The sequence below is a fragment of the Hypanus sabinus genome, chromosome 7 (assembly GCF_030144855.1).
Source record: "Hypanus sabinus isolate sHypSab1 chromosome 7, sHypSab1.hap1, whole genome shotgun sequence".
Taxonomy (NCBI): domain Eukaryota; kingdom Metazoa; phylum Chordata; class Chondrichthyes; order Myliobatiformes; family Dasyatidae; genus Hypanus; species Hypanus sabinus.
The window spans coordinates 29,714,206-29,730,378 of record NC_082712.1 but is presented as its reverse complement, the minus strand read 5'-3'; the positions used below and the strand labels follow the sequence as shown (position 1 = coordinate 29,730,378).

Genomic DNA, 16,173 nt, shown 5'->3' with positions numbered 1-16,173 from the left:
TGAATCCTAACAAAATTACCAGTTCACAATAGAAAAGGTTAAAAAAAATTAAGACAACAGATTCAAGTATTCCTTAATAAGTTTACTGTTACAGTCAACATGAAAAATAAAAGAAAACACAAATTTCTGCAATAACGTAAATTTCTGAGAACAAGTCAATTTTGGCTTAGATTGTAAGTAAGCGCAAACTAGACAAGGGTTTGTGTCCGTTAGAATCAGCATTCAGGATGAAAAGGGCCATCAAGTTCATAGTCCCTGAAAAGTTCAGCTGATAGTTTAGAAACTACAATGACTTTGTCATCTCTTAACTGTAGCCTACATTGTAAAAAAGATATTTAAAGGGCAAGGAAAAGTTTAAGTTACGGTCATGCCGTCAAACAAAACTGCTATAAAAAGATGGTGATCATACACATATCCTACAATATTAAAATATTTCAATAAACACAACAACTCAAATCTGATGGTCGCAAATGATCTTTCTGCAACGACAAGGATACACCTCCCAAGCAGTTCCAGAGAATAGGTGATGTAATCTTTGATCTGACCCATTAGGTAAGCACACTTAAGAGCAGTACTCAAAATGAAGGTAAGCAGCTTCCACCAGCGCTCGCTGCGATAATCACACATCACGTAATCCAACAACCTATTTGTAGTGGGGGATGGAAAAACATTCAAAATGTTGAATTATAGGAGGGAATAGATGCATTATTCTATATTCTCCTACTTTACTGACAACAAAATTAAACCTAGAAGGAGGAGCCAACACATTCTGAAATGCAGAATTCAATCAGGAAGAGCAGTAAAATTATTTTGATCTGTGTTACATAATGTAAAAACAAAAAAAAAATTATGGCAGTGGCAGTACATTAACCCAGCTTAAAAACCAATGACCCAAGCAGTTGTATTGTACTTCAATATATAATTTATAAATTAGTCATACAAGTACAAACTGCAAATAATTGTTTGCTGTTTGTGGTCTAAATAAATGCAACTTTATTTTTTTAAACCTTTGAAACAGTGGTTATCATATTTAATATAAAACCATAAGATATAGGAGCAGAATTAGGCCATTTGGCCCATTGAGCCTGTTCCACCATTTTTCCGCTCAGCCCCAATCACCGGCTTTGCCCCCATATCCCTTCATACCCTGACCAATCAAGAATCTATCAACCTCTGCCTCAAAAATACATGAAAACTTGCCCTCCATAGCTGCCTGTTGGAATGAATTTCACCACTCTATGGCTAAAGAAATTCCTCCTCTACTCCATTCTAAAACAACACCCCTCTATTCTAAGGCTGTGTCCTCTGGTCTTAGACTCCCCCACCATAGAAAACATCTTCTTTACATCCACTCTATCAAGGCCTTTCACCATATGATAGGTTTTAATGAGGTCACCCCTCATTCTTCTAAATTCTAGTGAATACAGGCCCAGAATCATCAAAAGCTATTCATATTACAAGCTGTTCAACCCTGAAATAATTTACATGAACTTTCTTTGAACCCTCTCCAGTTTCAAATGTCCTTTCTAAGATAAGGGGCAAATCGGCTCACAATACTCCAACTGAGGCCTCACCAGTGCTTTATAAAGTCTAAACATTACTCCTTTGCTTTTATATTCTAGTCCTTTTGAAATGAATGCTAACATTGCATTTGCCTTCCACATCACAGACTCAACCTGCAAATTAACTTTTAGGAAATCCTTCACAAGCACTCCCAAGTCCCTTTGCACCCTCAGTTTTTAGTATTTTCTTTCCATTTAGAAAATAGTCTACTCTTTCATTTCTTCTACCAAAGTGCGTGACCATACACTTTCCAACCTCTGTGTTCCATCTGCCACTTCTTTGCCCATTCTCCTGATCTAAGTCCTCTGTAGCCTCTCTACTTCATCAAAACTATCTGCCCTTCCAACTATCTCCATATTGTCTTCAAACGCTGCAATAAAGCCATCAATTCCATAATTCCGTTATCCAAATGATTGACATATAAGTTAAAAAGAATTGGTCTCAACACAGATGAGTCACCATGAGTCACCGGCAGCCAATCTGCCACTGCAGTATCCATCCTATAATCTTTCTGGTAATAAAATTTATTTGAATTCCATTTGTTTCAAATGTTAGATTTAATATCTTCCAAATATATAAACAGTCTTCAATGCATTCATAACAATATTATATGTCCAGTTTGGAAGTGTATTAAGGAGAGTATTTTTCTTTGTACGTAATTTCAACAGTCAAAAAGCAGAACAATAACTGTCATGATATGTGTGGAAAAAGTTGGCACAGTACCTTCCATATAGTTCTGAATGGAAATAACTTACAAATAGATGAAATCAAAACATTTAAATACATTACATAAATAATTCAAATAAAATAGCTAAAATAAACTGTCTAAGCAGAATATTGATGTGTGTTTTCTTATAATTTCTAATTATTTTGACAGTGCTGAGAGTGGAATAAAAATAGTCTGCTTTTTAGATAAAGTTGTATCAAAATTTTGGAAATAAAGTTTTGATGCAAAACATCAACCATCCACTTACTTCCACAAATGTTGACTGACCCACTTTTTTGCTCCAGATTCTACCATCTGCAGTCTCTGTGTCCTTTGATATTACCCATCAGGACTGAAAATACCAAGGTGCATAGAACAATACCGCTACTCAACTATGCAAAAATAGTTAAAGTGACTTCAAATATTTTAAGCCTCTGTGAAAAATTTAAATTTTAAATAGATAAAAGAAGATACTCACTTCAATGCTTTGCTGTAATCCTTTGCATAATAATACTCTTCACCCATTTGAACCACTAAACAAAAGAAAGCATAGTAATAGAAAATGTTTAGAGAAGGACAAGTGCCCCTATTAAGAAGTATTCAAAAACATAAACATAATCAAGCTCTGACTATTAGACCAGTAATAATCTTAAAGTCATTACTTACTCAGATGGCTCTTCATTCGAGGGCATTTATATTTCTTGAACTGAGCCACTGCATTACTCAAGAGCGTAATTATCAGTTCCTGAAAAATGATAATACTCTCACAGTAAAGTGCTGATCTCAATTACAGGAGATTAATGTGTAAGTCAAAAACATTGCTCATTGTGGTTACACTAGTGTACAAGTGTTCTTACTGGGTGGTCAACATCACGCTCTTTGAGCTGAAGTGCCAAAATTCCAATTTTCTCTTTCTCAGGGTCTGGTGGTTCAATACCTGAAAAAGAAAGTTTGAAATCCATTAAGTATGAACAAAAATCAACAAAATTGGAAACAAATTTTGAAGACAAACTGTGGAGTGGCCAATGGTTAACAATTTCACAAACAGCAAAAACTGAGCTTCAGTTATTACAGCAATTCAATTAAAACCAATGGTTACCACTGTTGCCATGGGGACAGAATGTTTTCTTTTAAGGAATCTTTGGAGAGTTTCATTCTCATTATTACTTTATGAATTCTACAGATAAAATGCACTTAACCAACTATTTTCAACATAGAAGGAAAGCTAAATTGGACATGATCATCTGACTTTACATCCATTACATGCTTTGAGCAAATTACGCCCAGCAAATGGAATTCATGCCCTGCGATATGTTTACAACACAAGCAAAAATTTCCAACTTGCTGAATTATTCCCGTTGTTCCTTACTTTGATGACCTTGCCGCCAAGGTCTTTGCCCAAAAAAGTCCATTACTCCAGAAGTGGTCTCCAGTGGGTCAGGACTAGGATAGGTGACAGATGACTATGAAGAACAGAAATTAATGGAAGGTTAAATGCAGAAACTATCCAGGGAAGACATACTGAGCTGAATAAATTAATATTGTCAGACAACGATTAACATAACTCATCAATATGGATCAAAATGAAACTCCTGGCATACAGAAAAGGCCCTATATTGACTTATGGACCCTAGGCTGAAGATCCCACTTATGCAGAATAATGCACAATACTTCAATTCCACTTAAGTCATAAAAACATTAAGTGAAGCATTATTCCAAAGAGGAATTATATCATCAGCATTTGTTTCATAACAGATTCCCTCAAAACTGAAAGGAAATCTTACAAACTAATTAAACAAAGATTCTTCACATGATTTAGTTTGTGGTATTGACCAAGTTCAGATTAATAAAAAAAAACAGAGTGCTAAGTCAATTGCATCAATTCACTCTTTGGAAACATTACATACATCATGGTTGCAGAGTTGGTTCGCCAATTGCTTGCGTTCTTGAGCATAATATGCTGCCTGTTGATAGTAAAATCCCGGGTTCTGGGTTTGAATTGCTGTAAGACCAAGTTTAATGGCTTCATCAAACAAATCCCCAAATGCCTGAAATCTTAATAAAGGAAACAATACAAATAACTTATTAGAAATATTGCTTCAATCGTCATTAAGAGAAACAATAAAGAATATCTAGAAATTACAAGTACAAAGAATAAACCCAAGAAAGTCTGCTGATGCTGGAAATCCAAAGCAAGACGTACAAAATGCTGGAGGAATTCAACATGTCAGGCAGCATCTATGAAAATGAATGAACAGTCAACATTTCAGGCCAAGACCCTTCTTCAGAACTGGAAAGGAAGTGGGAAGATAGTAGCATGCATTTTGGGGGGAGGAAAAGGAGGGTAGCAGAAGGTTACAGGTAAAACCAAGTGGGCAGGAAAGATAAAGGACTGGAGAGAAAGGAATCTGTTAGGAGAGAAGAGTGGACCACGGTCGACAGGGAAAGAGGAGGGATCCAAATGGGAAGATGATAGGCAGGTGAGAACATGTAAGAGGCCAGAGAGGGGAATAGAAGAAGAATGCAGGGGAAGGGATTTTTTTTTAAAGCATAAGAAATTGATATTCATGTCATCAAATTGGATGGAATCCAATGGATCGACCCTGAGGGTGGCCTCATCTTGACATAAGAGAAGGCCATGGACTGACATGTCAGAACTGAAATGGGAATCTGAATTAAAATTTTTTGCCATTGGAAAGTTCCACTTTAGGTGGATAGAGCAGAGGGGTAAAGAAATAAGATTTTCCATACATAATATGCTATATATTATAATAAGGTAATAAGAAAAGAATACAATTGAGAGTTGAAAAAAATCAGTATGATCATACTGTTTAGACATCCAAGCAGTGTGTTCAAATGCCAATTCTGCACTTCCTATCTTCTTTTTACACAAATCCACGTGTTTACGAAACTGGGCAATGGCATCCAATGGAGCATTATGCTGGAAGCATAAGCGACAGATCTGGAGAGAGAACCAAACAGGATGTGAAAGTTGCCTCCTTCATTCATTTACGGTGCTCACACCTGCTAGCAACTGTTTGACCCTAATAAATGAGCTTCTATTTCAGACTGTTGAAGCACCCATACATCTCATCATACATCCAGATGTCAATCTGAATCCATGTGAAAACAATTTAAAAAGAAAGGTGTAATTATGATTTGGACAGATTCACTATGCAGATAAGTGTGTGGTTATCCAGTTTGGTTGCAAAATCCAGAAAGCAGATTACTGAATGGAGATATTTTAGGAAAGGGGAAGGTGCAATTACACCTGGGTGTCTTTGTACAACAGTCAATAATAGGAAACATCCAAGCCTTCATGGTGAAAGCATTTGACCACAGTAATATCTTACTGCAATTGTACAGGGTTTTGGCCAGACCACGCCTCAAACTACTTTGTGCAGTTTTGGTCTCCTTTTCCAAGGAAAGTTGTTTTGATTGGAGGGAGTGCAGCCAATGTTCACCAGAATAATTGATGGGATTGAATGTGTGATGTATGATGAGAAATGTAGTTGTGTTGTTAGTCAACAAGGAAATGTTATTACCTATCTGCACTGACTGTGGCCTTCCAATGAGAAAGTCAAGGATCCAGTTGCAGAGCGAGGCACAGGGCCCCAAGCTATGAAACCTGGTTATTAGTACTGGGAGAATGATGGTGTTGAATGCTGAGCTGTAATAGATAAACTATAGTCTGGTGTACATCTTTGCTTCAAAGGAGAGTGAGATAGCCAGTGAGACTGCATCTGCTGCAGCAGTAGGTGAATTGTAGTGGATGCAGAAACTTCCTCTGGCCAGAGCTAATTCTGGCCATATAAAAGCTCTTGAAATACTTCATTACAGTGTACGAGTGTTACTGGGCAACAGTCACTGAATCAGCTCATCCTGCTCCTCTTGGGCACTGATATGATTGATATCCTGCTGAAACAGGTGGGAACCTCAGATTGCAGCAGAATGGTTGAAGATGTCCTTGAATACTGCAGCCATTTGGTCTGCACAGATTTGCAGCACCCAGCCATGTACACCGTCAAGGAGTAATGCCTTGTGAGGGTTCATCCTTGTCAAAGATTTGTGGACTTCAGCTTATGAGACAAAAATTGCAGGGTCACCAGATGCTGAGGGAGTTTGTGCATTCTCCCTGTCAAAGCATGCATAAAAGGCACTGAACTCATCAGTGAATTAAGCACTTCACTGCCAGATATTCCAGATCGGGGAAAACCGCCATGTCTGTGCACCAAAGATAATCATCACCAAGCACCACTTCTGTTGTTACCATGTGCCACTGTCCAGTCCGTACTGTGGATGGTTAATCCTTCGGACTGGAAAGCTGTCTCCACAGTGCTGGAAAAGAGCCATATCTCTGCAAAGTAGACTGCTCGATGACCCTCTGGTACTGCAGTCTTGTTGTGGGGTCTTCAGTTTTATTTTACATTAGACAGGAGGACAGTTGTTTGATGTAAGGTTGTTCTCAGTGATGGGGAAATCCCAAATCAGATCTTATAGATTCAGGGCATGCTATTCTGAACTGACATAGGAGAAATCCTTTAATTCAATATCTGATGAACTTGTGGAAATCTCTACCAATGAAGACATTTGAGGTTAAAATATTAAAATTGTAGGCATAGTTCTTATGAATAAAGATCAAAAGGCATTGAAAGCAGAAATGGGGCAGTGAATGGCCTAGACCCATTCTCTCTGATTTTCTGTTTCCTACTTTCTCTGAGAGATTCTGTATGGTCTGCCAAATACTTTTGGAGTTTTTGGTTTCCCTGCCACAACAGCCTTTCCACTTCTCAGCCAATCGCATAGTTTCATCACTGACGCCAGTATGTGAGATTGCAGCAAACCCTAAGAATCTATAGGTCATCAGACATTTCTTCACTTTTGTTATGGTGTTTCACTAATACCTTGTCAATTATGAAGCTGTTTTGCTCTGAAAAACAGCCTTTTAGCTAGATTGAAAGTACTTCTAGTACATTCAGCTCTCACAATGCTCAAACTTGGTAATCACCAAGCAAAATAATATTTTAAGTTGTATAATCACCTTATAGTTGATGAATCCAGCCATAGTCTTGATTTCAAGCATGTTGTTCTCATGGGCTCTAAGTTCATGTACAAGGTTGTATGCTGTTCTATAGTTTCTGAAAATAATATGTAAACAGTCCTTTAAATTGCAATATTAACATTAGGCATGCTTTTTTTTTGTTAGATAGCAACATTATATCATACCCAACCGTTCACTTATAAAATGCAGGCACTATCACCCATGATGGGTTGTGGAGAGATATTGCAGCAAATTGTCAAAATGACAACTGAAAAGGCAGGGAGTTCAATTGTACATCCATATCCTGGTCTATTAATGAAGAGATGAACTTTTATTTTTCTGATCCAACAAGTACTTTTGTTTTTATGTATATATATTGAGTAGAGCTTGGAAATTTCATCTCAGTTTTCGTACATCACATAAGTGAAATATAATTGAGATTAATGCTGAGAAAACATAGCCCAGGTCTGAAGTAACTAAAAGAAAATTCAATAAATGAATGGTATGCTCATGAGCTACAAACTTGCTGTAGGGTTAATTTGTGTTCTGTAAGGATTTTGAATAAACGCTATATGACAATGGAAGAAATGCAAAATACAGTAAATTCTGGTTCATTGGAACACATTGGGACCAATACACATTGGTCCAATTAAGTAGCTGCCCCAATTAGCTGAAGTTTAATGGAAATAGTAAAAAAAAAGGTTATAAAAAGACAAAATGAGTGACAATTATTTATTTAACTAAAATACAGAACAAATTAGAACACTACCAATAATACTAAAGTACTATAACACTGTGTTTTAATTATCAGAGGAATTCATCCAGTGTACATAATGAACAAAATCAGCGCAGAAACCTAGTGTAGATAATGTACTGCCTTCATTCAATGCTATTGACAATTGCATCCTCCAAATCTTCATTTGCATTGTAACATTTAAAGTTATTGTTGATACCTTCAAATTATTCACAGTTCCTACTTGTTAAAGTATTAAAATCGTTCTATTTTGATTCCCAGCCATTTCTGGCATCTCCAAGCCTGCATGTTTTAAACCACAGTGAGCAAAATAGCAGTGAATTGTCTTACTGTTTATTTCCCAGCAACTATCAGTGACAAAAATCATTGCTTTTTGAACACAAACACACGGAGCTGACGCCATTTAAAATCTTTGCTCAAAGCATGGCATAACGTCTAATGGAAACACAAGTGTGCACAACTGGCACAAGTCAGAAACTCTTTGGCAAAAGTCTCTTGTCACAGCTAAGTGGCAGTATGTCCGAAATTAACAAAGAGAATCTTGGCTATTTTCTCAATTAGTATTTGTTCTTTTAAGAGTTGTCCCAAATAAGTGCTGCCCCAATTGACTGATAGACCAACTAACCAAACTTTACTGTATATTATCATATTTTCCTCTGCACTGAAAACCCATCCAAGCTTGGTTACGATACTGTTCCAAGCTTAGTTATAATACTGTCCCTTTACATTCATTTAGCTTGTTAATAATCATACATGTGTATGGTCATCAATGCAAAATGTTTTAATTTGAGATCTTCTAGCAGACCAAAATTGTTCCGTTGGGATTGAGTTCAAGAGCCATGAGGTAATGTTACAGCTATATAAGACCTTGGTCAGACCCCACTTGGAATACTGTATTCAGTTCTGGTCACCTCACTACAGGAAGAACGTTGACACTATAGAGAGAGCACAGAGGAAATTTACAAGGATGTTACCTGGATTGGAGGCCGTACCTTATGAGAATAGGTTGAGTCAATTTGGCCTTTTCTCCTTGGAGCAATGGAGGAAGAGAGGTGACCTAATAGAGGTGTATAAAATGATGAGGGGCATTGATAGTGTGGATAGTCAGAGGCTTTTTCCCAGGGCTGAAATGGCTAACACAAAGGAGCATAGTTTTAAGCTGCTTGGAAATAGGTATCGAGGGGATGTCAGGGTTAAGTTTTTCCACGCAGAGAGTGGTGGGTGCATGGAATGCACTGCCAGTGGCGTTGGTGGAAGCAGATACAACAAGAGTCTGTTGAGAGCCTCTTAAAATAGGTACATGGAGCTTAGAAAAATAGTGGGCTATACGCTAGGGAAATTCTAGGCAGTTTCCAGAGTAGGTTACGTGGTCGGAATAACATGGGCCAATGGATCTGTAATGTGCTGTAAATTTATATGTTGTATGTTCACACCAACAATTTACAAGTCATTAGAATTTAGAAAATGAGAAATCATTTCCCTTCAGCCAGTTTGCTGATGAAATCATTTGCCATACAACTGAATACAAAGAAACTACTTTCAGTATTACATGTCACAAATGCTAAGAATGTGAGAAAAAAAATTAAGAGTCTTACTTCAATGCATTTTGTGTATCTTGCTTTAATTCACTGAAGAAAGCTGTTTTAAACTGATGTCTCACAAATAACAGCTATCAAAAAACAAAAATGATAAACTGGTTAACTTTTAGATCAAAATTATTAAACTTTATAATATCTAAATACACAAAATTAACATGTTAAAACTTTGAGGAGTTTTTAAATGAGTTATGTTCAAGTACAATGCCTCCTAATCAGCATCATTATAACAGCAATAACTATTAATCAATTATTGCCCAGCGATAGATTATGATGTTGCTAATATGCTACAATTTGCCAAATTTGCTATTTGTCAAAAAAATAGCCAGCAACAGAATTTTTTAAACAAGCAATTGTCCTCTAAACTTTGTTATAACAACAGTGGACACTGGTTAATCGAAACACATTGGGACCAGTACGTTTTGGCCCAATTAAGCAGCTGCCCCAAGCCAAATTTTCATGGAAATAGTTAAAAAGGTATAAAAAAAGGCAACCTATCATTTAGCTGAGTAACAAATTATGTAATTATATGGAATATGAAATACAGAACAAATTAAAATACTACTACAATACAATAAAACTGTGTATTAGTTCTAATAGTTATCGACATAGGAATTCATGCAGTGTACACTGTCATGTTCTTTTGATTGACTGTAAATGCACAAAATCAGTGCAGACATCTAGTGAAGATTATGGACTGCCTTCATACTATGCTTTCAATGACTGTATCCTCCAAATCTTCCTTTTCATTATAACATTCACAATGATTGTTGATACCTTCAAATTCTTCATAGGACCTAACTTGAAGTAGTAAAATTGTTTCATTTTCTCTCCTGGCTGTTTCAGGCATCTCCAAGACTAAATGCTTGAAACTACAGTGAGCAAAACAGTACTGAATTGTCTTGTTGCTTATTTCTCGCCAACTAACAGTGAGTGACAAAAATCACTGCTTTTAGAATAAAAACAGATGGTTTAAAAAAAGATGGGTTGTTGACTTCAGGAGGGCACGGAGCGACCATTCCCTGCTGAACATCGAAGGCTCCTCAGTAGAGATCGTTAAGAGCACCAAATTTCTTGGTGTTCACCTGGCGGAGAATCTCACCTGGTCCCTCAACACCAGCTCCATAGCAAAGAAAGCCCAGCAGCGTCTCTACTTTCTGCGAAGGCTGAGGAAAGTCCATCTCCCACCCCCCATTCTCAGCACATTCTACAGGGGTTGTATTGAGAGCATCCTGAGCAGCTGCATCACTGCTTGGTTCAGAAATTGCACCATCTCGGATCGCAAGACCCTGCAGCAGATAGTGAGGTCAGCTGAGAAGATCATGAGGGTCTCTCTTCCCGCCATTACAGACATTTACACTACATGCTGCATCCGCAAAGCAAACAGCATTATGAAGGACCCCATGCACCCCTCATACAAACCCTTCTCCTCCTGCCATCTTGGAAAAGGCACCAGAACATTCAGGCTCTCATGACCAGACTATGTAATAGTTTCCTCCCCCAAGCTATCAGACTCCTCAATACCCAGAGACTGGACTGACACCAACTTACTGCCCTCTACTGTACCTATTGCCTTGTCTATTATTTATTGTAATGCCTGCACTGTCTTGTGCACTTTATGCAGTCCTGGATAGGTCTGTAGTCTAGTGTAGTTTTTTTTCTGTGTTTTTCACGTAGTTCAGTGTAGTTTTTGTACTGTTTCATGTAGCACCATGGTCCTGAAAAACGTTGTCTCGTTTTTACTGTGTACTGTACCAGCAGCTATGGTCGAAATGACAATAAAAAGTGACTTGACTTGACTTGAAAACATGTGCAACCAACATTATTTTAAAACTATCCATTCTATGCACAGTGTAGTATCTAATGGCCACAAAGTGCACACGACTGGCACTAGTTAGAAACTGTCCTGTCCCAGTTAGCTGCATGGAGTCCCAAATAAACAAAGGGAACCCTAGTTATGTTCTCAATTAGTGGTTGTTCTTTAAGAGTTGTCTCAAATACGTGGCTCCCTCAATTAACTGGAACCCATGGTATTTGAATTCATGTAAGAAATCTTTAATCACTAGTCTCAAAAAAAGGCATGCTGAATAACAGGCTCAGCCATTCACTGTGTAGAAAGTAAACAGAGTCAGCAAGCAACCCTCTGGACCTGTAAGTCTTTCAATAACATCATGACTTTGCAATCTTCACATAGAGCATAAAATTTTTCACACTAGTCACCAGTCTAGACTAATGAATATAACTGTGGTACTAAAACATTTACATTGAGTGCCAGTTACTATCCATTCCTACTCTTTTCCCTTTTCAACCCACCATTGTCATTCATTAATATTCCAATAATAATTACCTGATGAGTGGTTTTATTCAAGAACTCTTTATGTGATTTAACTCTCCGGATCTCTGTGTAGTAATACGTCTGTGCATGCTCATAAAAAGCATTCTCTAGCCTACAAGTAAAACCACGTATATTTTAGAAATTAAGTATTTCACTGAGCTGAACAACAAGAAGTCAACATCCAAAGCAATGATTTGAGTTATTAGGAAAAATAAACGGTGTGTATTAGATTTTAATTACAATCATTTCTGAACTTTGACCACTGTAGAGAGTTACCAGCTTGAGACCACTGGAGTGTAAACCGAAGCTTATATTTACAGCCAAATAAGCAATAAGATTTTGTAATTAAGTTCAGAACAAATGAGATTTATTAATGTCAATTAGTACATTGGTGCTACTGAAAGACAAAATTGAAAGGGTACTTTAGCCATTCTTACAGCAAAGACCTTATCGTAAGGCAGGAGTTCTCAACCTTTTTATACTATGGACCAATACTTTTAAGCAAAGGGACCCCAGCTTGGGAACCCCTGTTTTAAGGTGTCTACAGTACTTTAAAATCAAAGGAGCTTCAATTGGAGAACACTTTCTCAATGCAGTTGGCCTAAACTGTGATTTCTGCAGAGCTGTGGCTCAGATTTAGTTGTTTTTTTTAAGTTGTTATTAGGTTCATAAAGATGGCTTTGAGGACAGAGAGGGGAATCGGGGTCAGGTTAGGATTTAGAGGCAAGGATGTGGGAGAAATTAGAGGCCAAGCCAGAGTATACAAGTCTCCAATCTGCAACACGGACGTGAGACATTCGTAAACTAATCCAGGATGTCCAACCAGATGTTGGACCTGAAGACGTGTGGACAAGGGCTGGTGGCCTCCCCAGGGTCAGTGAATTGTCAGCAGGTTCCAGAGTTGGAGCTCCATGCAGGCAGAAAGAACAAGGTCCAATGACTACCTAGGTTTGCGAATTAGTGATACTGGAGTTCAAGGCCTAGTGTTTGGGTCTCATCATCTGCAAATCCAGAGTTCGAGTCCTAGTGCTCAATTTTCAGTTGGTCCTTGTGGGTCGATGCTGAGAATCAAGGCAGGGTTGAATTGCAACTCTGGAAGTCAAGGCCCTTTGGCCAGAAACCCATGTATGCGAATCTCTGCAAGTCTGCTGAGGAGGTCGAAGTCCAATACATGCGAGCTAGAGTCAGTCTGCTGTAGGTTGGAGGCAAAGTCTGGGGTTAGAGGACTGTGTGGAAAGCCATCTTTATGAACCTAAAAACAACTAAAAAAAAAAGTTAAAGGAAAAACAACTAAATCTGAGCCACAACTCTACAGAAATCACAGTTTAGGCCAACTGCATTGAGAGACTGTTCTCCAATTGAAGCTCCTTTGATTTTGAAGTACTGTAGACACTAGAACAGGGGTTCCCAACCTGGGGTCCCTTTGCTTAATAGTATTGGTCCATAGTATAAAAAGGTTGGGAACTCCTGCCTTAAGATAAGGTCTTTGCTGTAAGAATGGCTAAAGTACCCTTTCAATTTTGTCTTTCAGTAGCACCAATGTACTAATGTGTGTTGGGTGGGAAGAAGGGAGGATAGGGCTTGTTTTGCTGTTGTTGTTTGTTGTGCTCTGTGTTGTCTTGTTGAGCTTTGTGGGCATGCTAAGTTGGCACCAGAATGTGCAGCAATACTTGCGGGCTACTCCAGTATACCCTCAGGAGAGTTAGCTGTGACACATTTCACTGTATGTTTTGATGTACACATGACTTATAAACATTAAAGATGAATCTACAATTCATACAGGCAAAAATAGAACCTTGGTGTCAACTTACTTCAACAATCTTTTCAATCTGAACTTCTCTACTGACATAGTTTATGCCTAGTGCTGGAAGTAAATGGTGACCTCAAAATTCTTTCACAGAGCAATTGCTTATATTAATCTTGCTCATGACCATAAAATTAAATCCTAACAAATCACTTGATAATGTATACTATTCCAAAACCTAGTGTTGCAAGACTTCCTTTTCATTTGCATTGTGTACTAAAACTGCAATACTGTTTTCATCATGTAAAACTCAAAGCTACTACATTACTTCAACTCAACTTTTTTTCAATACAATTTCATCACTAGAATTTGACTTTTAGATTCCACCTTGAATTATGGAATAAAAAATTCTGCTAGCTTTTTTTTCACTTTATCAACCTCAAAACAAGATGGGATCTAAATCTGGTTGAAAGCAGCAGGGGCAGAGTGATTTGACCGAAGTGACCCCGGCAGATTAAAGTAGCACACAAAGGAAAACCTCCAATAATCCAGAATCCAAATGTTCAAAACTCCTGCTTTCCTGATTAGTCCAGAGTATGAACCGGAGACCCGGATTGCAAGCTGAGTATGTGGTCAAGAGCTAGGCATCCTTCGTGAGACCAGGCCAAGGTCTGAACCGTGGGCCAGCATTGTGTCTTGAGTTGGGGAAGGGGCCTGAAACACCAACAGTCAGGAACGTGGGCAGCACGCAGCCAGAGCCTGGGTCCAGAGTGCTTATGTATTTCATGTTCCCTTTAAACTTTGAGCTTAGTGCTGTAAAACATGGACCAAGTATTTTCAAAAAAAAGAGTTCAGGTATCCATACATTTTGCATTAAGTAGTCTGGAAAATCTGGTAATCTAGCACTATCAAAGTCTCAAGATTGCCAGATGTTCAAAGTTACAAGTTACCAAATACCTGCCAGGTTACAAATTAAAAATCAAAATAACAGCAATAGATGCTTCACATCCTGAGGTTGGGCAGCATTGCAGAGGCATAAAATGAATTATTGTATTAAATTGATGTTTTCATATAAATTAGTTGATGCAAGTATTTCAGTTTGATAACCCATCTTGACTTCTTTCTTTGTAAATGCAGTCTAACCTGATATGTTTTGATAGCATTCTTTGAGTTTGACCCCACTACCTTCTTTGCATTCCTGTACAGTACAACTCCAGCTTTGTGTACTTGTTCTTTGAAACCTGTCCAATAGGTTCTGCACACAATAAATTGCCAACAGATTTGCACTTCACCTTACAGATGCAGCATTAGTAAATCAAGCGAAAATGTTTAACTCAAAAGCAACATTATGACTTGGGATCAGTAAAGGATGATAAATACAACCACTTTACCTTATTATATACCCCACTAGATGATCTGTGTGCGGTAGCACAAATAAAGACTTCCCTGAAAGATCACAGGCATTGCACAGTGCTGCCGCTCTTTCTGAAGCGATTAAGTCCTCACCTAGGAAACAGTAAGTGGAAGAATATTTTAATCCAAAATAAAATGATGATGTTCAACATCTTTCAAATTGCAAGTTACTTATTAATGAAGTTTCAGGAAGCTCTTAAAACTCACCACAAGAGACACATTTTGACTGTATAAGAGTAGAAAATGCTGGGAACATTCAGCAGATCAAGAAGCATCTGTCAGAAGGTTCAATGTTTCAGATCAAGGACCCTTCATCACAGTCAACATCATCATCATTATGTGCCATGTTGTATGCTGTGGGCAATCATGGTCTTTGACCATAATTGTTCTAGGCAAATTTTTCTGCAGAAGTAGTCTGCCATTGCCTTCTTCTGGGCAGTGACTTAACAGTACAGGTGACTCAGCCATTATCAGTACTCTTCAGAGATTGTCTGGCTGTCATCAGTGGTTGCATAACCAGCTATCACAGGACCATCCACCACCTGCTCCCATGGCTTCATGTGACCCTGATCTTTGGGGGGGGAGGAGAAGGGGGGGGGGCTAAGCAGGTGCTCTCTCATGCCAAGGGTGACCTGCAGGCTAATGGAGGGAAGGAGAATCTTACACCTCCTTTGGTAGAGACATATCTCCACCCTGTCACCCAGTTCATCAGAATAGGAAGTAAGAAAACAAGCTGCCGAGCAGGGGTGAACATAAGCAAATTGTCTATGATAGGGTGCAGACCAAAGCTGACAAGGTAATAATTACTGTAAAACAATTTTAGTTGGAGACAAGAGAGAGAAAATAAAAGGAAAAGCTGTAAAAAAAAAATCATACTTGTGAAGAGAAGAAAAATAAAACGGGTGGTCATTCAAAATTCATTATCAAGTTCCAAGTGTTACAACATGTCCAGAAGTTTAAAAAAAAAAGAAAATCCTGGAAGCACTTAACAGGTCAGGTTGTATCCAAGGAAAGAGAAACAA

At 38.1% G+C, this 16,173-nt stretch overlaps 1 protein-coding gene across 4 annotated transcripts in view; it reads right to left on the bottom strand.

Moving 5' to 3' along the window:
• The window catches only part of trappc11 (trafficking protein particle complex subunit 11), an 87,846-nt gene that overhangs the window by 38,612 nt on the left and 33,061 nt on the right, over window positions 1-16,173 (bottom strand). For all 4 annotated transcript variants that reach the window (XR_009513050.1, XM_059974337.1, XM_059974338.1 and 1 more), the window contains exons 5-15: window positions 15,130-15,244; window positions 12,007-12,106; window positions 9,660-9,733; window positions 7,311-7,407; window positions 5,098-5,231; window positions 4,177-4,324; window positions 3,639-3,732; window positions 3,127-3,206; window positions 2,936-3,014; window positions 2,748-2,802; window positions 498-643 (exon numbers count right to left, since the gene is read on the bottom strand). Coding sequence is in view for 3 of the 4 variants with exons in the window: in XM_059974337.1 (XP_059830320.1) it covers window positions 498-643; window positions 2,748-2,802; window positions 2,936-3,014; window positions 3,127-3,206; window positions 3,639-3,732; window positions 4,177-4,324; window positions 5,098-5,231; window positions 7,311-7,407; window positions 9,660-9,733; window positions 12,007-12,106; window positions 15,130-15,244 (1,122 nt within the window). In the remaining variant the exon portion in view is untranslated. The remainder of the gene's footprint in view (window positions 1-497; window positions 644-2,747; window positions 2,803-2,935; window positions 3,015-3,126; window positions 3,207-3,638; window positions 3,733-4,176; window positions 4,325-5,097; window positions 5,232-7,310; window positions 7,408-9,659; window positions 9,734-12,006; window positions 12,107-15,129; window positions 15,245-16,173) is intronic.